Source organism: Brugia malayi, assembly GCF_000002995.4.
Source record: "Brugia malayi strain FR3 genome assembly, contig: Bm_v4_Chr4_scaffold_001, whole genome shotgun sequence".
NCBI lineage: Eukaryota > Metazoa > Nematoda > Chromadorea > Rhabditida > Onchocercidae > Brugia > Brugia malayi.
Genome location: NW_025062478.1, coordinates 3,236,794 through 3,261,021, shown reverse-complemented (window position 1 = coordinate 3,261,021; position 24,228 = coordinate 3,236,794). Strand labels below are relative to the sequence as shown.

Below are 24,228 nucleotides of genomic sequence, written 5' to 3'. Positions count from 1 at the left end.
ATGAGTCAAAATGAGATCAACATGTCATGTTATCATTTATTTCATCTTAGTTCAAAAGCTATTCATAATGAACTTTTACAAAATAGATAAAGTTGACGTTAGTTGATATGAATTACATTCCAATATTTAAATTATAAAGGGGGTTAAAATAAAGATACTAAAATTATTTAGTATTCAATAGAAATGGAGGTAGTATACCGTTATGGTGAACAAATTGAAACTACTGTTGAAACAATGCGACGTCGATGTCTTGCGGTTGTAGCATCTTTTTTGAAATTAATTTGCAAAACTTCATTAAAATTTATGAAAGTTTTCATCTAGCTTTTTGTATTATTGACAACTGTTAACACTTTAGCAGAAGTATTTATGAGATAAATTGTTTAAATATAGTTATTTATCTACAGACATTGTTGCTACAAAAACTATGGTCATAATTTACTTGTCAGAAATTCAGCTTCCAAATATGACGAAAAATTTGAAGCACATTTTAGTAATATTTCCAGATATATGATGGGACAATAAATTTGGGACAGAAAATAATACGAGCATCAGAAAAAATACGTGAATACGCAGAGCCAATTATTTATGAAATTTTCGAGAGTGTTTGTCTAGGGATTTTTTTTCTTTTCGAAATAGCATGAATAAGCTAATTTTTACTACCAAGCTATCATCTAAAAACTAGAGTTTAAATTTAAATAATTTTATAGAGTTACTTTTAAAATGGATTTACTTCTACTTTAAGATAAAATACTGCATTAAAATTTTACCACTTAATCTAAATATACAAACTCTACAAGAAATTTCGAAATGCCTTTGGTTGGACTTTAAGAAAATTTCCTATTTCATTTAGTATTCCAAAGTTTTCCCAAAAAATTTACAAAGGTTTCTGCAGATACAAACTGCAGTACACGATTTGAGCCCACTGGATGCAAGCGATAGAGAATTCCGCAACAGCTTACTGGAATTGTACTTGAGCTGCTCCGTCCTTTCAATTGGAATCAGTGCAGGTATTTAGTGAAATGTTAACTATTCTGGAGATAGAACATATTTAACCAACCTTTTTATCTAATCACAATAGTAAGAATTTGATATGACTACGGATTCTGAAGAAACAATTCCAGGAGAAATTTCTGGTACACTTGTACTAGGAATGCTATACCGAAAAATATTTGACTGGTGGTGGGAAGTATTACTGGTAATCTTATTGCCATGTTATGTTTATCTTACATTTAGAAAAAATGCAGGTAATTTTTTGAAATTCAAACTTGGACTTAAATTCTGGAATTTCGAAAAAATAAATATTAAATAATCAAATCTAGTTTTAAAAAAAAGAAATCATCTAAACCGAATAATGAATAGATTGCATCTGAACAATAAAAGAAATAAAGGTCAAATTTGACATAATCAGTTGACACCAACGAATAAAGAACTTCCTAATAATGACGATTCTACCCTGCAGCATTGGACGAAACTGAAAGACGTGTCAACTTATTCGGCCTAGGTCTCGCAATCGGTTCGTGTATAGGACATATGATGGGATATCGACTGATTTCAACCCTTCCATCAGTTAATTTCATCCAACCACTCATCCTAGCGCTGATGGTAAATCTGAAAAAAGAAACAAAAAAGAAACTCATCTAAATGAATTTTAATCTATTTGAAATCTGTCGAAATTATTCGACAATATGAACACAAACTAACATAAAATAAAGTCTTAATAGAATTTATGAATTCTTGGCAGGTGGATCCAGAACTTTCTCCACCAACCGTATATTCACAACGGTTAAATTTGCTAGCCATAGGTACAGGTGCAGGTATCGCCGTAGCTATTTTTCTCGCCATGATCCATGGCCTGTCATTCTGTATTATTTTGTCAATTGCTACCCACGCTGCATTCCTCGCCAGTCATTTTCAGGTATATTTATTCAAAATACTGCTCACATCCTCTTAAAAGATCAGCTAAGTCGTAATGTGTAAATAGCAACCTGGCCGTAAGTAATGGGAAAGGTAATAGAAGTCTACTTATATTTCAGTAAAAATTAGCCTTCATCAAAATGTAATTTACGTTTATATAATGCCAAGCCGACGACATCTTCAATTATACGAGCAATTCTAGGGATATACAAAAAATAGTCTTCTTTTATTAGCTGTGTATATATGCTTTAGCAAATCTATAGGTCGTATTGTATGCGATGAAAAACAAATCTTATGGGGTTGGAGAAGCTCAATTGTGCTACGTGCTCGGATCGATAATTAGCCAAATCCCGCTAGCAATAGTATTCGGTACCAGCAATGCCGGCTCTAATTGAAATAACTGAAACTTAATTCACTGAAATAAAAGATAATTCTTCCATGTAAACTTTTTTATTATATAATCGTTACAATGAAAAAATTAAAACAATCACTTTGTAGTAACATCGAAATAATATAAATCATTACTGCCCAATTACTCTGTCATTCAATACAACGTGTACATATAAGTAAAAGATACAATCATTAAATGAAAACTTTGAATGATTCCATAAATGACTAATCATTTTCGAAGTATGCATCCTCCAAATCTCGATCACACATCAGTTCATACTCTTTTGTCATCACATTATCAATAATAGAGTAATCATAAAATTCCGTATCATCACCTATAACTTCGTTATGAATAATCTTTACTTTCAGCTAAAACTAAAATTGCGGACTTTGACAGTCGTAAAGTTTGAAAATTATAGTGAATCATTCAGATCTGCTAAAAAGCAAAATGACTAAATTTGAGTAAACTTTCCAATTTTAGTTTTAACTGAACTGCTTTTAAAATCAATATACCAGTAAAAAAAAAAAAAAGACCTCTTAAGAACCGTTGTTCCATATGGTCGATGAAGTCTGCTCTCAGTTGTTCCTGATCATGATCTTCATCGGAAGATTCCGAAATTATCTCCTCTTCCGTTTTACGGCTGGAAGTTGGCTCAAGATTATCATTAGCAACTTCCTCAGAGCCGTCTTCAGACTTCGTTTCATCGTTGCCACTTTCCATCTCGTCACAAAATCGGCTCCTTGCGTGTTGCACTAAGTCACCAAATTTCGAAACATTCTCCCTATCATACTACAAAAATTACAGTTGCGTATGCAATTTGGGAAGGAGTCTTACTTTACAGTTTCTGGTGATCATACAATTAATTCCGAACCTTCGACTGTAATTGAACAATTAATTTCTAGCTTCCTACTATAACTAATTAAGGGTTAGGAAACTAGTTTTTATATTATTTTTCTTCCTTTTCACATCCATTAACGAACTGTATTTTCATTTTCACTTATCAATCATTCCCTACCAATTCATCTTGGGCTGTCGGAACTTTTCTTTCATCAATAATTGAGTAAACAAATTTATTAAAGGCTGGATTGAAGAAATGATAGATACTGATAGAAGAAGCGATAGAAACCATGGCTCTTTACCTTTAAAAAGTCATTCCATTCATTTAAATGAGCATTTCGTCGATTTGAAATGATCTGGGAATCTTCAAATTGCATAAAAACACCAGAAAGAGAATCATTTTCAATAGTTGGTCTAAGATAGAGTTGTTCCTCTTCTGGCAAAAATCTACCAATCATTTTATCAAACAGTAGTGGTTCGCGTTCTCGCATTTTCTTATCCGAAAAATAATCAGTTTCTCTTTTTAATCGCATTAATTCTGCATAGCGCTGATTTCGAAGTCTTATATTCTATAAAGATATAAAATACAGAAGAGATGGACAAAGTAAGACCGTATTATTCTTTGTTTATAGATATCGAAAATAACGAGACTAAAAGTGAGACATGAATTAAAATAAAAATTAGAATAGAGATCTTGAATCTATACAAATCATAAAGTTGAAATGAAAATACCTCCCGCTTCTTGATATCCCTATCGTTACATCTTTCCATAACTGCTTTTGCATAAAACTGAATTTCGTAATCATTTTGATCAAAACACTCGCAATCTTCCACTGCCAGATATTTGTGATAACGTCTCATGAATAAGTGTGAATTTGTCGCATATAAATTTTCCAACAATTCTCTGTAATTCGTTCCATTATTTACACCTGATAAATTAAAACAAGTAATAATTGTTACTGCGATGTAAGACAAGTTACAAACTTTGTGCATGTTCCTATGTTAATATGTCAGTACGTCTTAATATATTTGCTTTTTCATATTTATTAACAACTACAATTATCAATTATTTTGAAACATTAAAAAAAGGCATTCTTTGATTCAAAACCTTTTTTCCTGCATCGTTAAGTCGGGTGTATCACGTTGCTCTGAACGATAGAAGATATCGTCATGCGATACGATTCTGTCAATCATTCTAGTCAAACTTGGTGTTATTCTCACTTAAAATGTAAATAATAATATAACTTTACAAAAATTCCGCTCAAATTTTTTAAATTTAAATTATGGAATTAAAGCGTAATGCATTATGCTAGTTAGATTCACGTCATATCTACTGATCTCTTGTTACAGTGGGAAATAGAATGGGAAATAGACAAAAAACTTACAATCCTTCAATTTTCCTGTAATACCCATTGTTTTGGCGTAAAATACGTAACGTTAGCGTGAATAAACTTACGCGAATTTGCCAGGAAAGAATCAGGAAAAAGGATACAACATGTGAAGGAGAGAAAGAGACAGAAAACTATGAAAATTCCATTGAGAAAATGGAGAAAAGAGAAGTGAAAGAAATTTCACTGAAGCGGTTTGATTCTTCAATGTAGCGTACCGCTATGGGCAATGTTATGCTACAAATTTTACAAAACGTTTAGGGTGTTGTTACCAATGGTCTATTAGGTGGCGTTTGTGTTCCGTTATTTGTAGGACTTTTGTGTTAATTAAGGATGAAAGCGTTAAGTGGTGGATTGGCTTACTAATTTACCTAATTTCCTTCTAAACTTAGCTTTAAGTTCTTCTGAATACTGAGCTATCCAAATAGCCATTATGCATGAACAGAGTGTCTGACATTACTATGAAGCCTTATATATATTTCTGGGTGATTAGCCTTAGGTATTAGTTAAAAGTCAGTTGACTTTTTTTCCGATCTTTTCCAATTCAAAGATTTCTGTTTTCTATTACTTCAACTTCATGAAATGGAAATACTAATTTTCATCCAATTAGGAAGAACTGCTTTAATTTAAATTGCTAGTTAGATTAGTACCGTTTAAGCATCGCTTTTTGTTCAGCAGCGGTGACTGGAAATATTTTAATTTTTAATCAGCCGTCCAATACATGTATTAATGCATGAATATGATGCATTTGTTGATTCTGGTCTCGCTTCTTATACCGAGGACTTTGTAAGGGTGTCTTTTATCATTTTACGTGATTGCTTTATTATTATCTTTGAAATAATAAGGTTATAAAATCTTGGGTCACGTACGTTTATGTGTTGACTTTTTTGCGTGTTCAACTAAAATTTTGCTACTGAATCGAATAACATTCAAAAATTAAGGAGTTGTGGAACATGCCTACGAAGTCAAAAGGCGAAACGGTAAGTGCTTTTAAGGCATATAGTTTTGTTTAGTTCCTTGAGAATTTTGAGGTAGCTGATTGCTGATGAACTTATTTTCTTTCTTTCTTTTTCGGTTTTCTTTTTTCCTGTATCAGGAATAATTCTGTTACAGTTGAGGGAATTCCTCGTGGTTGGGCGTAAGTTGCCGTCTGCAAAAGAGTTGAATCCACCAATTTATAAGATGCAAATCTTTGCATCAAACCATGTGATTGCAAAGTCTCGGTTTTGGTATTTTACAAGTATGTTGCGACGAGTTAAGAAGGCGAATGGAGAAATTCTTGAATGCAAAGAAGTAAGTCTATAACATATGCTCATTTTTTTCAAGAAACCCGCAGTTCCTTTTACATAGCTCAATTTATTGTTTGTCAATAATTGATAATTGATGAGATTTTCCATCCATGACTTTGGCGTCTGAATTCATTTGTCGTTGGGAAATTAGAGACAGATTCCTTGTTATATAGATTGATATTTAATTGAAATTCGTGGACATATTCTGCGGTTCGATACTCATTTTATCATTAACTGGTGGACAACAAGGTTTATGCGGTTCTGTCTTTTCCTTATAGTGTGATTCTAACTTCAGAGTAATATTACAAAATTAGCGTTTTCACGAAAATTGGACTGATGTACTATAATACTCTTCTTTACAGTTACATCTTATAGGTTTTTGAAAAGAAACCTGGATACGTCAAAAATTATGGCATTTGGCTTCGGTACGATTCGCGCACTAATCATCACAATATGTATCGTGAGTACCGAGACAATACTGTTGCTGGAGCTGTAACACAGTGTTATCGGGATATGGGTGCCCGTCATCGGGCACAGGCTGATCGAATTCAGGTTTTTATCTGGTTAACTTTGAGAAAGCAAATCATTTAATTCCTTTTTATGCACTGTAATTAATAACTTCTAATAAATAATAGGCAAAAAAATGGAGTGGTAAAGTAGCGAGCCTTGACTCTTCATTCATTTCGATATATTTTCTGTATTTAAAAAGCTATTTCCACTTGTATCTTGAAATTAAGATCGTGATATTTCTATATATTTGTAGATCATCAAAGTGCAAGTGATTAAAGCTTCTGATTGTAAGCGTGCAGCCATTAAACAATTTCACAATTCGAAGATTTGTTTCCCACTACCACATCGCATCGCAAAGAGAAGAAATGCTGCTATCTTCACTACTCGTCGTCCAAGAACACATTTCTCATAAATACATTGTTTTGTTATTGGTTATAAGAATAAAGGAGTTTTAAACTTGGGGCATACAAAAATATTTGAAATAAAGCTTGTTCAAAATATATCTGTTTAATATCTCTGTACAAATTTTTGAGAATGGCTTGGTGATACAAACTGCTTGATATCGAAGCATAGTGAAGTGGTGATTCAATTTTTTGGTGAAGGGGAGGAAGGGATAGTTGTGTGGATAGAAATATAGTACTTCACTGGTATTGTGAAATGTTGTCGCAGGTGTGTCTAAGATTTTAAATGAAACTTCAAATTCCGTACTGTGCAGGGTTAGATTGTCGACATTGATGATAAGTTGTCTGATGTATTCCTGAAATTGCAATTTTAGATTTAAGTGGGATGGATTGCTTTGTTGGCGCGTCAACGGGTGCTTTGAAAGGTAAGTTAAAGTGTTCCAAATTAGAAGTGGTGGTGCAAGATTTTAATTTGGAGTCCGTTGAGCAAGTTTTTAGTAGAAGTTCGCAAGGAGATATATGTAAGAAATACTGTTGTGATTGTTTGACTACACAAACTGGTAGAAATGTAAGAAGTACTGTAGTACATATTTTTTTAAAAGGTTTTCATGAGACGACAGATTACGACTGGTATAGTAGATATATTGTGCTGAAGCTAGTTTCAGGTATTTCTTTCAAGGATAGCGCTTTCAGTAATGTGAACCAGATTACTTCTTTGAATCCGAAGCAAGATGAAATAACTTGTATGAGCTGGGCGAATGAAGATCAAGTAAGGATTATTTTTACGGTATTTAGTTTCATTTTTTAAAAGATATCTCTGTTTAAGTTGTGAAAAAATTTTTGTATTATGATGCTAGAATTAATTTGTTTTTAGACGGAATTGTTAACAGTCCAAATGGATAAGCAGCTGAGATTGCTTGATACAACTTCGAATGAATACACGACACTCTTTTCTTTGGGTAGTGGCAGTGGTGCAGTTAAGGGAATCAAAAGGACTGCAGTGTATGTTGTTTATAGCTGTTAATTATCTTCAAAGGAAATCGAAAATATCTATAAAGATTGTGCATAGAAAGCTATAAGTTTTTTTCTAGAAGGTTATTCGAAGGTAGTAGTTCTGTCCTGAAAGTATTCTTCAGAAAAGCTTTGCGATAATCCTACTGAAATTTCACTAAGAAAAATACTTAGATTCAAAATGACTACTTGTTTAGATGATTGTGGACAGGTATTCGTTCTACCGCACATTTTAGACTGATGTGAGAAGATTGGCAGTTTTAATTTCAGAACTTCGATTTTTAGATAGTTTTTCAGAGTAGTAGAATTGAAAATTATTTTTGCAGAGGAACATATGTATCAGCAGTTGAGTCTGGTGAACTTTCTGTCTCTTTGCCATCTGGAGAAATAGTTAAGGAGTTGAACGCAGGAAATAACCTAATCGTGATGGTACCCAATTGTGAGCAAGAAGGGCATTACGCAACCGGTGGCAAAGAGAATCCTTTAAAAATATGGGATATTGAGAAAGGCGAAAAAATTTTTACTGCTAAAAACGTACGACCAGATGAACTGCAGCTTAGAGTACCAATATGGGTTAATGATATACGATTTATACCAAAATCGCAAAACATTGTAACAGTCACTGGTAAACATCAGGTAAGCAATTGTTTTCCTTTTTCTGAGTTTTTAGAAATTATTTAAGCGTCAGTTACATTTGTTATTAAAATTTTAAGTTTTTTTTAGTAGTGACATCAACTTGTTGCTAAATGATATTGGCTAAGAGGTGATGATATTTAGAGAAACTGATATATTTGTCTAATAAGTTCCAAAAGAGTTAACTAGAATTCAAATTGACAGTTAATGAATATTCACGATATTAGATGAAAGTATAAGTGGTAATTTGTTAGCTATTGTCATAAAATATTAAACATGTGTGTCGTATGGTTTTATGTCTGAAAAATGGTTGTTGTGGTGAAATACAGTTGAGTTCTTTTCATCAGAAAATTCGATCATTTAGATTGGAAAGTGATCAGAGTTGTATAAAGTAACTTGTAATAATTTGGTTCTTGTAATCCTGAATTGTAGATAAGACTTTACGATCCTCGCACACAACGGAGACCAGTAAAGGAGATGGTGTGGGCAGAGGAGCCACTGACTGCAATGTCTTTGTGTCGAAACGAAATGCATATAGTTGCTGGCAATACTCGTGGTGATATAGGATTATTTGATTTACGAAACAAAAGTAACATTCATCACCTTGTATTAATCACAAAAAGCATGAACCGTAGAAGAGTTAAAAAAAAAAAAAAAAAAAAAAAAATGAAAAATGAAAAACGTTTTTGATGAGAACAACGTCGTTTTACAAATAAAATATCGATGACGGAAGCAAATTTGTGATAATTTTTCTTTCTCTTTAGGAAAATTTTCGCACAGGTGGGAATGACTTGCAGACTCTCAAGAATATCTTAATAGTCTTTTTTTTTTTAAATTAATCAGTGAGGTTTTTTTCAGTGCATATGGTGTGTAAATATAAGGGTTGTGCTGGTTCGATCAGTGGAATTGATGCGCATCAATCAGCTGAATATATCGCCTCCTGTTCCATTGATCGATTTGTAAGACTGCATGAATTGAATTCAAAAAAACTTGTTAAAAAGGTCATTACTTGCAAATCTTGAACAGTTTTCCGGTATTTGAATCATGATAGCAGTATTGTAGCATAAATTTATTATAACTTAAGATTCAAAATTGCTATTGGTTTGGCATTTAATTTTTTTGTCGTTTTTATTCGGAGATCATATTTAACTTTACGCATTAAATTTACCATTTTGGACAACCACCACAATTAATTTTTTGGTAAACAGGCAATAGGACAGATCGTTACGAATCGTTCATTTATTTGTTATTTTAAAGAATTCCTTCTTTCTTATTTATAATCAGTACTTTTAGATTAATTTGCTCTTTTTAGGTTTACTGTAAAGCTCGTTTGAATCGAATTTTACTGCGTGATAAACTTTCCATCCTTAATAATGAGGATGAAAGCAAGCAGGAAATGGAAAATTATGATGATTGGTTGAAAATCGAGGTAAATAATTGGGATCATTCTGTTAATCTTTTAATTAAAGCCATATCAAAAGTCGACGGCACTCATTTTGATTGATAGCTTTGCAAAACCATTGATATTATGTATTATTGGAAGCTATTGTGTTTAACATCATTTTGAAGACCTTTTTTTCACTTTAAAAAACTTTTTAGGATAATGATGACAATGGAAGTAGTGAGGACGAAGCGTTGTGGAATGACATGAAACAAAATAAAGAAGGGAATATGAAGAGGAAATTGAGGGTATGTTTTATGTGATTGTTTTGGATTAACTTGTAGATTTTGGAGATAGATCCGATTTACTGTGGTGGGAACTATTAAAACGAATGATCAGTTCAGGGTGTCTTCGAAATTCAGTTCGATGAATTAAATGTAAAAGTAAAACATTAGCAATGTAAAGTTTGAAGAACTGAGGAAAGATGCATGTCTTATTCGTCCTCCATCTTTGTGCTCAATTTCATGTTGTAGGAGGACGATCTCGAAAAAGTGATTAAGAAACCAAAGTCTTTGGAAGTGAGAAAACGAAAAATTAATGCCATGAAGTCAGATATTTCAAAAAGAAAGAAGCTGATAAGACCGAAAAGGAAAAACGAAGGTGATGATGAAGCGGCAATCACGCTTCCATCTAAAAAATTAGTCCAAATTAGTTAGTTTTTCGCTCGTAAAAAAATTAGTTTGTGTCCAGCAGAGACAGACGAAATCCAAGAATGTTGACAGATGGTACAAATTTTCCATTTCCATCATTGTTCGGCAGATTATTACATTGTATTCTTTGAATCGTCTGCTTGTATAGATGGGAACTATATGGATTGTAGAGAATATATTGAATTGTGACAATTCAACAAGGCCTTCTGTCTCGATTTGATCTCTTTCCCGGCTTGTCAACTTTTTTATGTTTATTTGTTATCGAATATAGAATGAAACAATATTTATGTATAGAAGCAGTAAAACGAACTTAACAAATTTCAAGTTGCCATAGAACATTCCTGATCTGCGGTCGCATCAGCTCCGATTCTGGAAATGAAAATTGTTTACCTCCGCTTCTATATGCTTTTATTCTTAATTCAAATTAAATAAGCCATCTAAGAGGTTTTGCCACTGCCAAGTCAGTTAATTTTAAAAGAAGGTTAAGCGCTTCATTTCACATCAAGAAAGAATGGCCCATACATAAGATACTCATTATACAAATTAATTTTTAAATTACCAAACGGTATTCTATCTGGCATTTTATTTTCTTCGGGAATCCTGATGATACCATTTTTATCACGATACTGAAAAAGTATTCAAAAATTAGGATTAAAAAAAAAAAAGAAAAAACGAATTTATAAAATAAAAAGTTTTGGAAATTTTTAGGAGAAATTTAGCTTAACGTACAGTTTCACGTAGAGGTCCTGGTATCATATGTGCAGAAAGATGAGTTGGCCAAGCTATTCCAATTACTTTAGAAGTATTTTTTAACAAGGTAAGAAAATGAGTTTGTATGGTACGTGCTTCTTCAACCGCATCGACAGCTACTAGGGTAGGAAGTAGGGAGATCAATTCATCTGAAATAAAGATAAGAAGTGATTGTTCAAAATTCGGTAAAAATGATAATAGATGAAATGTTAATGCAAAAATTCACTAGAATGGATCTACTAGGTGTAGAATTATTATTTGTTTTCTGTAAAATGAAAGTGAGTAGCACAAATATTTAACTCTTTCTTTCTTAAATCATATTATCAAAAAGTAAAAATTTTTTTTTAATACAAATTCAAAGCGAATACTTTGCTAAGGAATACCTTGCTGAGAATCAATAAGTGACATAGTGTCTTTCAAAGCGTTCAAAAGTGCTGCATCTTCATACTGCGTGCCTTCTTTTAACACTTTTTTCTTCCTTCAAAAGCATAAGAGAAACTCAGTACATGATATTAGATATCATATATGTTTCATTGTTTATAATAATAATAATACAAATAGCATTCGAGATTGATCTCTATGATTCCGATCAGAAGAACTCTATGACTATACATGAGGACTATAACAAATTTCCCTCTAACTGTTTACTGAAACGTTGACTTTCCTGTTTAGTTAATCAGAAATGAAAATCATGATGAGTGAGCATCAAAAAAATAAGGAATGTGCACATTAATTTTTTTTCCTACAATGGGATGACTTTCTAAACATCTTTTATGTACAAAATATATAGAAGTGATATGAAATACCAATCCTATTTTTCTATTGAACTATCAGTCAGTCAGTCAGCATCACTCACTTTTCAATATGTTTTCGGCGACGAGCTGAAGCCGTAGAAACTGTTGAAATTTTCGATATATCACTCATTGCACTAGATGTTTCACTAAAAACCTAAATAAAAATTTTCTCGTACAATACCATTTGAAAAATACACCATTATTTCATCGTAAAAATGTTTAGTAAGGATGAACAGTAATGGAAATGATTTTAATTATAGTATAAACTATGCTATCAAACCGCATGCCTTCAAAACTAATCTCAAACAAAGAAGAAAATTTTACTTCTGACGCTGGCAAATCATGATCTTCAAATCGCTTAATAGCTGCTTTCAGAGAATTTTCTTTATTCTCCCGTACTACTTCCAAACGACAGCAATATTGTTCCAATAAGTTTTCCCAATTTTCTATACTTTGTAAAATTTGTTCGTAACGAACTGAGGCTGCTTGAGAAACAATTTTTGTCAGTTCTGCAAAAAAAAAAAAGGTATTGATTTAATACACTGCTTTTCGTATATATAGATTAATATATATAGTACATCAAATAATACACATATATCCTGGAATATTTGGTATGATATTTTGAAAGAGAAGTTACCTTCATTCCCGAAGGCATGGTTCATGGCAAAACTCCAAGCATCCGCCTTACAATAATATTCCACTATTTGCACCATGTTAGACTGAAAAAGAAAAAACATTTCCTATTCCTTAAAGTCTCACTTTTCTTCTTTGATACAAATTTTCTTTTATATTCCTTGTTTACATACCAAAACATCACAAATTACATCATTCTTAACGATTCACAACACTAATCACTGCTTACGCGATAATATCGAATGAATTGTTTTGCCATACCTTTTTATCAACGAATGATAAAATCTCAGCTATATCCATAAATTTCCCTCTGCTTTCAAAATTTGGAATCATCTTTTGAAGTAAATCGCTCAACTCTTTATTCGCCATATTCATAATTTGACCACATTCAATCATCTCTCGCCATTTTTGAGCACTTTGATAGCATTGCAGTGCCATGGTCATATTATTTGCACGTTTAAACAGCAGACCAGCTTCTTCAAAACGTCGTTTATTCATCAAGTGATTGGCGCATAACTCACACACTTTCTAAATTACCAATTCTTATGATTTCTCTAATTATGATTTTATTGCATGAAATAGCTATTAACTCTTATTAGAAGACAACAAAATAAAAGAGCTAAATTGTGAATATGACATGGTGACCAGGTCATACCAGAATTCATCCATATATCTATTCTAGTAAAAAATATATAAAAAACAGCTGGCAGTAAAAGTATGATATAATAATGTATTACTCTATGAGTTTCCAGCAAATTATACAGCCATCTATTCTTTGATATCAATTATTACTAGCTTTTGTTAAAGATCTTTACAAAATAAAATCGTAAGAATACATGCCAGATATGTTTTCTTTCCACGATACACAATCAAAGCTTCTGTATATAAATTTTGCCGTTTGATAATTTCAGCTGCTTCATTCCAACGATCATCTAACTCCGACAGATTCCGAATAGCTCGTCGAAACATTCCCAAATATATATCAATTTTAAATTTCTGATATGCAGGAGAAGACTGAGTTTGAAAATCCGCTAGCAGTGGTAAATATTCCTTTGGATCCTGAAAAAAAAAAAATGAAATACGATGAAGATAACATATAAAATCACTTGTGATGATATAAGCATTCTGAGTATTAGGACATGATGGCAAAAAGTTAAAAATAACTTTAATGACTACATAATGTCATAACCTGCAATAGGGTTTACTTGAAGTAATAAACAAGCATTTAATTATAAAAACTTTACCATCTGAGAATTTTCTGCAACAGCAAGTGTTAAATTTAAGTCATAAGTTGATAATGCTACATTAAATAGATTTTCAGTGGGAGCAAGCAAAGATACATAAGCAATCCATTTTTTTTCTAATTCCTTTCCATGAGGTACTGAAAAAAAAAATTAAATAATTGGAAACGACGTAAAAATGTAAATATTGAAAGAATTTGAAATAAATAATGGAGGAAGGTAGCTCATGATTTTCTGTCGAGGCAAAACAAAAGAAATAGAGGAGACAGCGTCCTTAAGCAATTTTTGTTTTGATTATATCTTTCACAAATTAAATAGATTTTCCAAAACAATTTTCATGTTCTTCAAAGGAAACCTTCTTCCAACGTTTTATAAATATTTTGCCTTACATTTTAAAGATTGTTCCCGAAGTGCTAATAGAGCTTTCGAAACCTGCGGAGGCTGTTCTTTTAAATACGTTAGTATAACAGTGGTGTACAAATCAGTAATATGGATATCATCGAGACTCAAAATATGCTCTCGAATGGTGGTGCAAACTTTCTGAACCTTAAAAAACAACATAGGTGAATATTCAAGTGTAAACAAAAGTTAGGACCATTTTATTTCGTTGACGTACATTATGTGTTTGAATTACCTTAATGCTAAACCATTTTGCAATATAAAAGAAATAGGCTAACATGACAATCCATACAGATCAGATGAAACCTAACAGTGAAAGTGTGTAAAAGTATAAAAGTAACACATTTATTGTTAAATTTCTATAAAGAAATAGAATTTGACTCAACCTTGTTTTCGTTGCTTTTTACTGCTTTTTTGTCAAGCTTTATGTGGTTGCTATTGCTATAATTTTCTGAATAAATGCCCAATGTGACATTATCATTATTCAAACTTGCTACAAACAAGTTCAACAATTCAGCAGAACCAATGTCTTCGACAAACTGACCAATATGTTTCATGAAAAACTGAAATTAGACATAAGCCAAGAAAAAAATTATAGCAATAATTCATTCACACAATAGATCACCTTGTTTAGCATTTTCAAATCTTACTTGCAATGCGAACAGATCCTTTAACATTTTCAACCACATAAATGCAGCATGTTTAAGCATGAGGTTATTTCATAACCATGGATTTTGCTTTCAAAGAGATGCTTTAATTTCTGCATTAATAACTAACCTCTGGATTATGATCGTAAAAGAGATTCATATCAATGCGATGCTTCTTCATGATAACAGCTGCATCCTTGAAATGTAAATCGTTTAATAATTTTTTTAACTTGTTCAGCAGTAATTCTTTTAGGTGTATTGTCTCCAAATTACCTGAAATGGTCGAAATGAAAAACAAAAAAAGACGCATTTCTGATAATATAAATTTATAGGAACTACGAACTTTCAAATGAATATAAAAAAACAAACATCTACAAAACATTCAGTAAAAAAAAAAAGAAAAAGAAATTGTAAAGAATTTCCTTGAAAAAATAAAATAAAAAAACTTCTTCTACAGATTACGAAAACGAAATGAAATAAGTTCTAACCACGAGGCATTTGCAACCAAACTCGAGTACCACCAGTTTCATATCCAATCAACATTGCACCTCTTTCAATAGCTCGACTACTTTTATAGCTTATTTGTTTATCAGTTGTTAAAATATCTTTCAATTCAGCAATTTGCAACTTTGATGAGCTTGAATGTGAATCAAATGTTACAGTTAACAAATAATCCTCATCCGCTGTATATGATCCAACATATTTGAAAAACGAACGACCATTCACAACCAAATCATTTGTTTTACTGATACCAAAAATGATATCCTCAAAATTAAACATTTCCCTTCTCTGCACAAACTAGCTAGCATTTTTCAATCAAATTCAAATATCGATAATATTACATAGTAATTAAAGAGATATACTGCAAAATCGACAGCAATGCAACGCTTCGATTTGCAAGTTATAAATCGTTTTAAAAAAAGAGTTAAAAACTGAAAAATGAACAGTGTAAAAAATCCAGTGAAAGCATTTGAAAAAAAAAAATGCATAATATTTTTGAAATTTTTTAAACAAATATACTTTAGTTTGTGAGTAATGACAATGGCACAATGCTGATCCTGTTTCGAAAAGTATTCCTGTTTCTAGGTAACAATGCTTATCTTTGTTTTCTTTTATTGAAAACCATTCTCCGTCAATTCTTTGCAGTATAAAACCATTTGTCATGTGACTATGCCATATCAGTGGTTTCTCTGTAGAATACAGGCATATGCTGAAAGAAAACAATGTAATCATAAGATATGAAATAGAAACGTGCTGATTCTCAAAATTTCACAAAATTTCGTGCCTGGTTAGTTACTCTAATCAAGAAAGCTTGAAAACTTTAAACAAGCTTAAGTACCTTGTCTTTACTATCGAAATTTACTGACTGGGTAAAATGATTAAGCACCTACAAAAAATCAACTGTGTTCAATATGAAACCACATTCCAATAATGTTGAAATTAATGTAACAATGTTAATTCATTTTGCTAGAAAGCGTTCTACAATTCTATCAAGAATATTGGGTACGTATATTACGTAAAGCCAATTACCTTTCCTTACAATTCATATTTTTTAAATTTAAGTTGCATATACTGTAATGTGAAGAAGCGATAATTGCAGAAAGCTGATTTGAATTATTCAAACAAAGATTGTAACATATGCAATCCTGAGATAAGTCAGTAGTATCATACTCAGCATATTCTTCGAATTTTCCTTCTCGCAACTTATCTGTAAAGTAACAATCCATTAAGTTAAGTACTACAGCATGAGAACTAATACCGAACATGTGCAAATACAAGTGGATTTTTCATCTACGATACCAAGCTGACGATGTATAGTAATGCCAACATCAAATTTTGTTTTTGAATTAGTTCAACTATTAAAAAAACCGTTTCATAAACCTAAATTCGAGAATTTTTGTTTGCAGCATCAGAATCATATCATTTCCAGTACTAATAATGAATAGTGGCTTAAAACTGGACATCAGCTACTTTCAATTACTTCAAAAAATTGGAAACATAATTGTACATGCAAGAAGTGAATGGTCCGCGAGTAGAAAAGCTGCACTATCATTATATTGTGCAATTTCACAGACAATATTTGGAAAAGTGAGTTCGTACTGGCACATTGGTGGTGGAATTGGTGCAGCTTTCAGATCTGTTACACGTACATTACCTGCAGTTAATCCATAAACCATACAAGAAAGTTTGCTAAACAAATTATTTGCTCAATAATTCCATATAATAACGAAAACTTTGTGACGAATACTCTATGAAATAGGGTTCACTGTCAAAAAAATGTACTCGCAATTTGTGTTTTTATGCACTGTCTACTTTCTATACAAAGAAGCTAAATCAGAGCACACTTTGATATTGAATGTCAGTTTTAACTTTATATGAAAAGTAGTGGGTTAAAAATACACCATTAGAAGAAACTAGCGCATCAGAATTACAGATCAATAAATGGTCTTCCCATTATAGTCTGTCACTTCAAAAACGGAAACATTCCTGGGTAACATAGTATAAAATAAATAACTTACATCCTGCTATTGACAAAACAATACCACCACAAAAATTGTAAGTGAATTCGAAATCAATAAAATTAGCACGACCATTTCGCGCAACATAGCAAAACTGATTAGGATTACTTTCGTGCCAACATGCCAATAAAAATCCATCATTAACCACCTTACGATACTTGAGCATCCAGTCATAATTACTGACACACCAAAAACTAACTGAAGTAGTTTTATTTATAAATGCTCATAAATAAAACTAGAGATCTAGAAAATATTTACAAATATTTGTAAACAAAATTAGAGATCTATAAACCTAATTTTTCCATTGCAATGCTGTACCTTCTTCAGCAGTTCCAGCTAAATCCTTGGACTGCACACAAAGAATATTCCCATCAGTATTCCAACCCATCCAGTTAATTAAACTCCCTTGATGTGGTCCACATTCGAATTTCGATCGCCTTTGTCCATTACGTTCATAAAAAATTATTTCACGTTTATCACTATCATACCGACTTGTTGCAATGATGTTTCCCGTAGGCCTGCATAGAAAAATTTGTAATTTACAAAAACTAAAACAATATATAAAAACACAGCAATATTCCTTGTATCACCCGTTAGCATCTATCAAACAAAACAATAGGATTAGCAGTAAATAAAAATCTATAAGCTATCACATTACTTAACTCTTCTACCACTATTTTTTTCTACACTGAATATCGGGTTATTATTCCGAGCTCTCTTGTTCATCGCTATTGAAATTAACAATAACAGATAAGTACAAAGTCTAAAACTAAAACAGTAAAAAAATCATAGAAAAGCTCAGCATATAACACTGTAAAAAAAAATTAACAATAAATCAGAACAGAGTGCAAAAAGATATGAATCGATATTAAAAATAGTACGTAATTTGCACCTGTAGGCCAGCGTCTCTTCAACATTACTAACTTGCTGCAGGCGACTAATAAGTTCACCTTCATGATCGAAAACACAAAATTGCCGGAAATTAGTTAAGTTATCCACATAACTAACAGCCACATAGTTAGCATCACCGTTCCATGCCAGTAATACTCTATGTTGATCATATTCACTTACAGTGGTGGGTTGCTCATTGTCAACCTAAAAATTTTCCTTAAATTTACATCAAAGTGGTCGAAATCAATAAACTTCTGGAATTTGAAAATAAAATGTTACAAAATCAGGAGTTTAATAAAAATTTTATATTTCCTTAACAGAAATCATACCTTCCCAGGTTGTTTCCGTCCTCCGATGCCTTGAAATTGCGTCTCCTTAGAACCCCAGCCAACTGTCATCAATTCCTCTACAAATAACCTCTGCTTACGACTCCCAGTCATCACATTATAAAAGCATTTATTAGTAATGGAAACATTACCAAATATTAATAAGTGCCTTCATAATATAATGATAGTATGGATAGAACATATGCATAAATATCGCCCAAATTTTTTTTAAAAAATAAGAGTTTGAGCAAAAATTTTACAAGTGCTAACTTTCAGTAAGTAAAAATGGTAATGAAATTTTATGAAAAAATAAAAGCGTTAGACTACCTCGGCCAGATCTCGATGAATTCAGCGGTTGTTCATTCAAAACCTCAAACTGACGTGTAACGAAGTATAACATTTCTGATGATGCAAGCAATAGGACATGAAAGTCTGGAGCCCATCTTGCAGAGCAAAGTTCAGTTGGTATTATGTCACATCGCTCAACCTGAAATGATTATTTCTCCAAGTATAAGTCGTACACAATAATTAATATTAAAACAATATATCATAATAATATCCAAAAAGAGGAAAAAAAACGGAAATGATGAGATGTCCATATGCTATGTTTGTTGAAGCCTACTATAATTTTGCAATTAAAAGCAGAAAATCCAAGAACTAGTAAAGATACTCTTCCCTTAAATAAATACGACAGGCAAATAAACTACTGGGAAAATAACCAACAGTTCCATTCTCGTAATCCACAATCAATACTACACCTGATGACAATACAGTGCATAGTAGATATTCATCACTTAAATGATCAAATGAAATGATTCTGGCACCATTGCGCTGTTCTGTCCATTCGACCAGCTTCTGAAAAATACTAAAACTACAATTCATTTTGATATATTCTAATTAACAGTCACTTTTATCCAGCTTCATGCTCTATATTCTGCTGGCTATTGGTAGATGTCACAATGTAACGAAGCACAGAAACCTACAACTTTAAAATATACTCAGTATGCCGATTCTACTATATCTAAGGTCTTATTAATATCTGCTTTACTTCATCTCTCATGCCAATACAGTACGATGGTGACGCATTCTTTGCACCTATACAATTATTTGAATCACATGAATAACCATCTACTGACAGCCAAGTGATGTTTTACTCTGTACATTAGAATGAATAGCTCAATCTGAGTTTATCATTTTCTTTAATATTGTGAAGTGAAAAAACAATCATGAAAGCTGGAAAAAATACAATAAGCTTACAAGTACTTCAGATGACAGTTCACATACTCCAGCATAACAAGCGCAGAAAATCCTGTTCTCAATACTAACACATACTGCTTCAATTTCTGAAAATAAAACAACCATTTATCTTAAATGATATATGGAAGAAATGAAGGATTTACGTACTTATTTACACAACTTCAACTTTATTGCTAATTTTATTGTAATGAAATATTTATATAACAAAACTTAATTCGTTTACTCGCCAATCCTTTCTTTTAAAATTAAGTCCTGAAATTTACCATGAGATGAAAGGGACACTGAGGATGCTTTGTTCTGTTGACCTTCATATTTTGCATTTGACAACAATGTGTCATGCACCACAACCGACCGAACTTTGAGATTTCGCATTTAATAATTAGCCTAAATATAATATCATGAATGAAATGTGAAAAGCGAACATTACAAACTAAAAAACCTAAAATCAAGACTGACGAAATAATTCCCATCAAAATAAACTAATAAGAGATGGCTTGAGACAAAATATTGCACAAACTGTCAATTAGCTGAAGAACCAGCTTTATCTCTTTTCTCTATTCTTATTCACACGATGCTCCTTTACGTCTCCAATAAATATATTCAAATTATTCAGTTCTACTCTTATTTTAGCAGTATTGTCCTCTAATCTAAACCAATTCCGGTTTTATAACTATGATGCATTTCCTGTTTTAATTTTTGTTGATAATGAAACGATTATGTCTCTCGCTGTACGCTAGATGTACTGTGTACCTTTTCAAAGGTACCGAATATTAACCTTAAAAGATGTGAAACGGAAGTTAATGAACTCTGTTAACATTGTATTTAATTAGTGATATCTAATATTTTCGAACAGATTGTTAAATTTTTCTATATTTCGAATAAAATTCTTGTAATTTCATCATTTGCTATAGTTAGTTAATTTTGGCCATTTTGTTCTGCTTATTTATTAGAAATTGAATAGATTAATTGTTTAGTGTTTTACAGTAAGTTACAGGTGAAACGTGATGGTTGACGTTTCGTATGAATCTCTTCTGGATGTTTGTGTCGCAGCTGCAATGACATCGATTAAGAATATGAATTATAATCAAGTTGGAGAACTTTTGAATAATGGTGCTGAAAAGAAAATTGATGATATCATTGATAATATATCGCAGGCTCGTCTTTTATTATTTTGAAATTTTTTTGTCTTTTTTTTTTGTTAGTATTCGAGAAACAGCTGATATGTCATTTGTCAAACGTTAAGCTGTTTTGCAAGGTTTGGTTTTAAATGAAATTACTCATTTCGAACTGTTCATTTTGTTCTAAAAGAAAATGCAATGAAATTTTGTTAAAATTAATATTGGTATTGCATTATAATGCATCTTCCCTAGCTTTTTAGGTTCGAACTTTGCCTACTGAACGTGAAATGGGCCTTGTGCAGAATAAATCGCTTGCCGAATGGAATTTATCGCAAGAACCAAAGATTGAAGAAGCTAAAAGACAATTACGGAGCACTTATGAAGAAGCCGTTAAAATTAAAGAGGAAGTTATGGAGCTTAAAGAAAAATTGAGTAAGTTCTCATCAGTTTTCATTTTTTTCCTTCAAAAGTCGTCAGCTTTCACATGTTCACATTTCAGTTGTTGCCTTCCTTATTATATATTTAAACAGTTGGAAGAATAGATTTTTTTCTTTCTTTTTTAAGATATATAAATCTTGATAGATATAATGTCCATCTTCAAAATAATGCAAAATGACTTCATTTTCAGATTCATTATCGGAAGAGAGGTCGTTAGACACATCGAGTGCATTGCTACAGGCTGCTGCACAGTCTGCTGATGACGAAAGCGAAGTAAATGACGAAATTTAATTATAATTTAAAGGATAGAATTATTAAATTGTAGGTTGATTTTGTACAATATAGGGAAGAGTTACTGCCTAAGATCGCTGGTACTTGCCTTTTTTGAACACTTACTCATAATTTTGATATTTAGTAGTAGCACTGAGTTGAAGCTTGGTTTGACACGAAATGCCTTTCTTTTTTTACTCTGTTAAATCAGTAAGATAGTTTACATATCGTTTAATTTATTTGAAGCTAGTTAATTTTCTATGTACAGGACACTGCGCATGCAATTTTTCATACTGTTTTTTAGGCGATTTTATTCAAAAACTTTCATACTTAGTTTCCATACGCAAAGTGCTACTTTATAGATACAAAATGCAAAGGAGAAAGGAGAAAGTTAAAGCTCATCTTAACTAATAGAGTATAAATGGTATCGATTATTAAATGTTTTGAAAGCAGTTGTAATTGATAGGAAAATATTTTTTTCTGAACTTAAACAGAAAAATGGATGTATCGAAGGCAGTAGTATGACTGCACTGCTGTATTTCTTTTTCAGAAGACTGATGTACAATCATATCTGGGATACAGTCATTACTGACAGTCGTATAACTGTTTTGAGGATCTTAATTTCAGGCAATCGCCGATCGATATTTAAGGGGTGATATAGAAGTTGATCAGTTCTTGAAAGAATTCATTGAGAAGAAGACTCTTGCTCATATGAGGTTATTTCTTGTGCAGTTTTTATTCTCTGCAATCGTCTAAAGTAATTTTGTATCTTCAAAGTGAACATTATGAAAATTTCCTTGATCTCTTATAAAAGAACTCTGACATTACCCCATTTTTTAAGCGAAATTTTCAACGTCTTAGGTAACTATCCACAAAATGATTAATTAAATCATTTCCTAAAATTATCAAATTCATCCACTACGTTGCTAAAAGGTCAGGTTTTTAAATCTTTCTTATCCTACAGAAAAATCAAATCCGACAAGTTGCTGGCAATATTGCAACAGCAACAATATCCGCAGCGGCCAAGTTCGAACTTCACATCGACACCATATCCTACAAAAGGTGGTGGACTATATCCACAACCTGTTAGTCTATCATCGTCCCGCCAATCGTTCTGGTACTGAATTGAAATTAATATAATTTACACTATGATATATTATATTGAGTCTGTCTCTCAGGTGCCTAATACTATTATAACCGAGTTAGACTTCGAATTTCCAAAATTATTTGAAATTGAAATGAATGTCTATTTGGAAATGAATTAAGTTGAAAGAGCTCAACAACTAAGAAAATTCTTTTTGATCTATAGTCAAATCGATATAATTTATTTCATCGATTTTCATAACCATCACGTTATTGATTTTGCCGAATGTAGAAATCTTACTAAGATACTTTAGTATTTTAATTGGATTAGGTATCAAAGGCAAACCTCCACTTCACATTATCACTGCTTCACTTAACATCATGTATTTGTAATTTGCCCAAAAATAAATTATATCTGTAAATGTTTGCAACCAAGCATCAAGCATTCCCGATTTCTAATAAGTAAGGGCAAACTCACTTGCCCGTAACATAGAAATCACGAGCATCTGAGGGCAGAATAACGCGAAAACACCCCACTGCACCGATGGTCATCCAACCAAGCGGTCTGACGCAGTAATGGTACACGAATATACCTGCTGATGCGCTCCCGGATAACCCCGGGGACGCGGTCCAAAAAAATCAACCCGCGCAAAAGACAAGTCTTCTGCGCGAGGGATCCCAAGAACAGTTGTTCAAGGGCATAAACCCGACTGACTCACTTCCCGTATTTACTTTAGGCTTCTTTGCAGATCATACTCAGTGGTTTGATTTCTAAATGTTACACGCTTCCGACATTTTCTCTGTCATGCGTTACCTCACTCTTCTCAAGCATCCTGTATCTCTCTTCAAAGAGAACATTGATAAGGCAATGGATGATTGATAGGCAATTTTTAACGTAGCTGAAATTTTCAGCAATTATTTTTATAACTTTTGAAATAAATTTTGAAGGAAAACTACGTCTCTTTTTTTAAATTGAAATTCGTGGTGTCGCGGTCTTTTCTGAGATTAAATATAGCTATTAGCACAATTTTAGCAATGAAGGATAGTGAATTAAGAATGAATATGAGATTTCTCTAAGAAATGGGATTACCTATTGTTCAACTTAATTAGTCGTGATAAATAAGTTTAGGATCAAATAAAATAAGTTGTGGTTAAGATCAGAAGTCGAAAATCTTTCACAGATGCTTAAGTCTAATATACGACATAATATACGACAATATTTAAGTCTAACATACAACAACGTTTTTGGATTAATAGAACAAGGAATGCACTGTTTAATTAATGGAACATATTGGTCAATTTGATTCTATTTTCATATTATCATAGCATTCAACAATTCATTTCAAATTAATTTGCTTTTTAGATATTGTGATTTTTTTAGATATTTGATATTGTAA

At 32.0% G+C, this 24,228-nt stretch overlaps 6 protein-coding genes across 10 annotated transcripts; 4 read left to right on the top strand and 2 right to left on the bottom strand.

The window, feature by feature from the left end:
• Positions 1–183: 183 nt before the first annotated feature.
• Positions 184–2,309, top strand: Bma-spe-46 (Uncharacterized protein; the record flags this gene model as incomplete). The annotated part of the gene is made up of 7 exons (XM_001896030.2): positions 184–255; positions 504–602; positions 893–1,007; positions 1,122–1,244; positions 1,460–1,602; positions 1,742–1,915; positions 2,178–2,309. The coding sequence occupies 7 exons, from the start codon at positions 184–186 to the stop codon at positions 2,307–2,309; spliced, it is 858 nt and encodes a 285-aa protein (XP_001896065.1).
• Positions 2,310–2,529: 220 nt separating this feature from the next.
• On the bottom strand, positions 2,530–4,555 carry Bm5322 (Uncharacterized protein; the record flags this gene model as incomplete). 3 transcript variants are annotated; one of them, XM_001896029.2, is made up of 6 exons in its annotated part: positions 2,530–2,639; positions 2,839–3,094; positions 3,445–3,711; positions 3,875–4,046; positions 4,251–4,362; positions 4,528–4,555. In XM_001896029.2, 6 exons carry the CDS (start codon positions 4,553–4,555, stop codon positions 2,530–2,532), a joined length of 945 nt encoding a protein of 314 aa, XP_001896064.2. The 3 variants fall into 3 exon arrangements, with proteins under 3 accessions (XP_001896064.2, XP_042937404.1, XP_042937405.1); XM_043081470.1 differs by lacking the exon at positions 4,528–4,555 and having other exon boundaries at positions 4,251–4,336; XM_043081471.1 differs by lacking the exons at positions 4,251–4,362; positions 4,528–4,555 and having other exon boundaries at positions 3,875–4,003.
• A 928-nt stretch (positions 4,556–5,483) lies between these two features.
• On the top strand, positions 5,484–6,741 carry Bma-rpl-20 (NOP seven associated protein 1, putative; the record flags this gene model as incomplete). Its single annotated transcript, XM_001896028.2, has 4 exons — positions 5,484–5,510; positions 5,644–5,823; positions 6,195–6,371; positions 6,583–6,741. 4 exons carry the CDS (start codon positions 5,484–5,486, stop codon positions 6,739–6,741), a joined length of 543 nt encoding a protein of 180 aa, XP_001896063.1.
• A 374-nt stretch (positions 6,742–7,115) lies between these two features.
• Positions 7,116–10,471, top strand: Bm14814 (NOP seven associated protein 1, putative; the record flags this gene model as incomplete). The annotated part of the gene is made up of 9 exons (XM_001896027.1): positions 7,116–7,155; positions 7,396–7,499; positions 7,605–7,732; positions 8,068–8,377; positions 8,807–8,963; positions 9,233–9,375; positions 9,687–9,803; positions 9,974–10,063; positions 10,289–10,471. 9 exons carry the CDS (start codon positions 7,116–7,118, stop codon positions 10,469–10,471), a joined length of 1,272 nt encoding a protein of 423 aa, XP_001896062.1.
• Positions 10,472–10,775: 304 nt separating this feature from the next.
• Positions 10,776–20,294, bottom strand: Bma-elpc-1 (Uncharacterized protein; the record flags this gene model as incomplete). 2 transcript variants are annotated; one of them, XM_043081468.1, is made up of 25 exons in its annotated part: positions 10,776–10,834; positions 11,025–11,091; positions 11,195–11,364; positions 11,599–11,693; positions 12,072–12,163; positions 12,334–12,518; positions 12,647–12,728; positions 12,904–13,170; positions 13,510–13,701; positions 13,887–14,023; positions 14,273–14,429; positions 14,669–14,845; positions 15,060–15,202; positions 15,418–15,694; positions 15,950–16,139; positions 16,460–16,637; positions 16,938–17,084; positions 17,449–17,646; positions 17,767–17,966; positions 18,341–18,543; positions 18,669–18,745; positions 18,993–19,152; positions 19,389–19,520; positions 19,923–20,008; positions 20,186–20,294. In XM_043081468.1, the coding sequence occupies 25 exons, from the start codon at positions 20,292–20,294 to the stop codon at positions 10,776–10,778; spliced, it is 3,780 nt and encodes a 1,259-aa protein (XP_042937402.1). The 2 variants fall into 2 exon arrangements, with proteins under 2 accessions (XP_042937402.1, XP_042937403.1); XM_043081469.1 differs by lacking the exons at positions 10,776–10,834; positions 11,025–11,091; positions 11,195–11,364; ... (17 more) ...; positions 19,923–20,008; positions 20,186–20,294 and having other exon boundaries at positions 13,444–13,701; positions 14,273–14,444.
• Positions 20,295–20,926: 632 nt separating this feature from the next.
• On the top strand, positions 20,927–22,872 carry Bma-vps-37 (the record flags this gene model as incomplete). Of its 2 annotated transcripts, XM_043081467.1 has the most annotated exons (5): positions 20,927–21,076; positions 21,301–21,472; positions 21,669–21,751; positions 22,376–22,464; positions 22,713–22,872. In XM_043081467.1, the coding sequence occupies 5 exons, from the start codon at positions 20,927–20,929 to the stop codon at positions 22,870–22,872; spliced, it is 654 nt and encodes a 217-aa protein (XP_042937401.1). The 2 variants fall into 2 exon arrangements, with proteins under 2 accessions (XP_042937401.1, XP_001896060.2); XM_001896025.2 differs by lacking the exon at positions 20,927–21,076 and having other exon boundaries at positions 21,328–21,472.
• Positions 22,873–24,228: the final 1,356 nt, after the last annotated feature.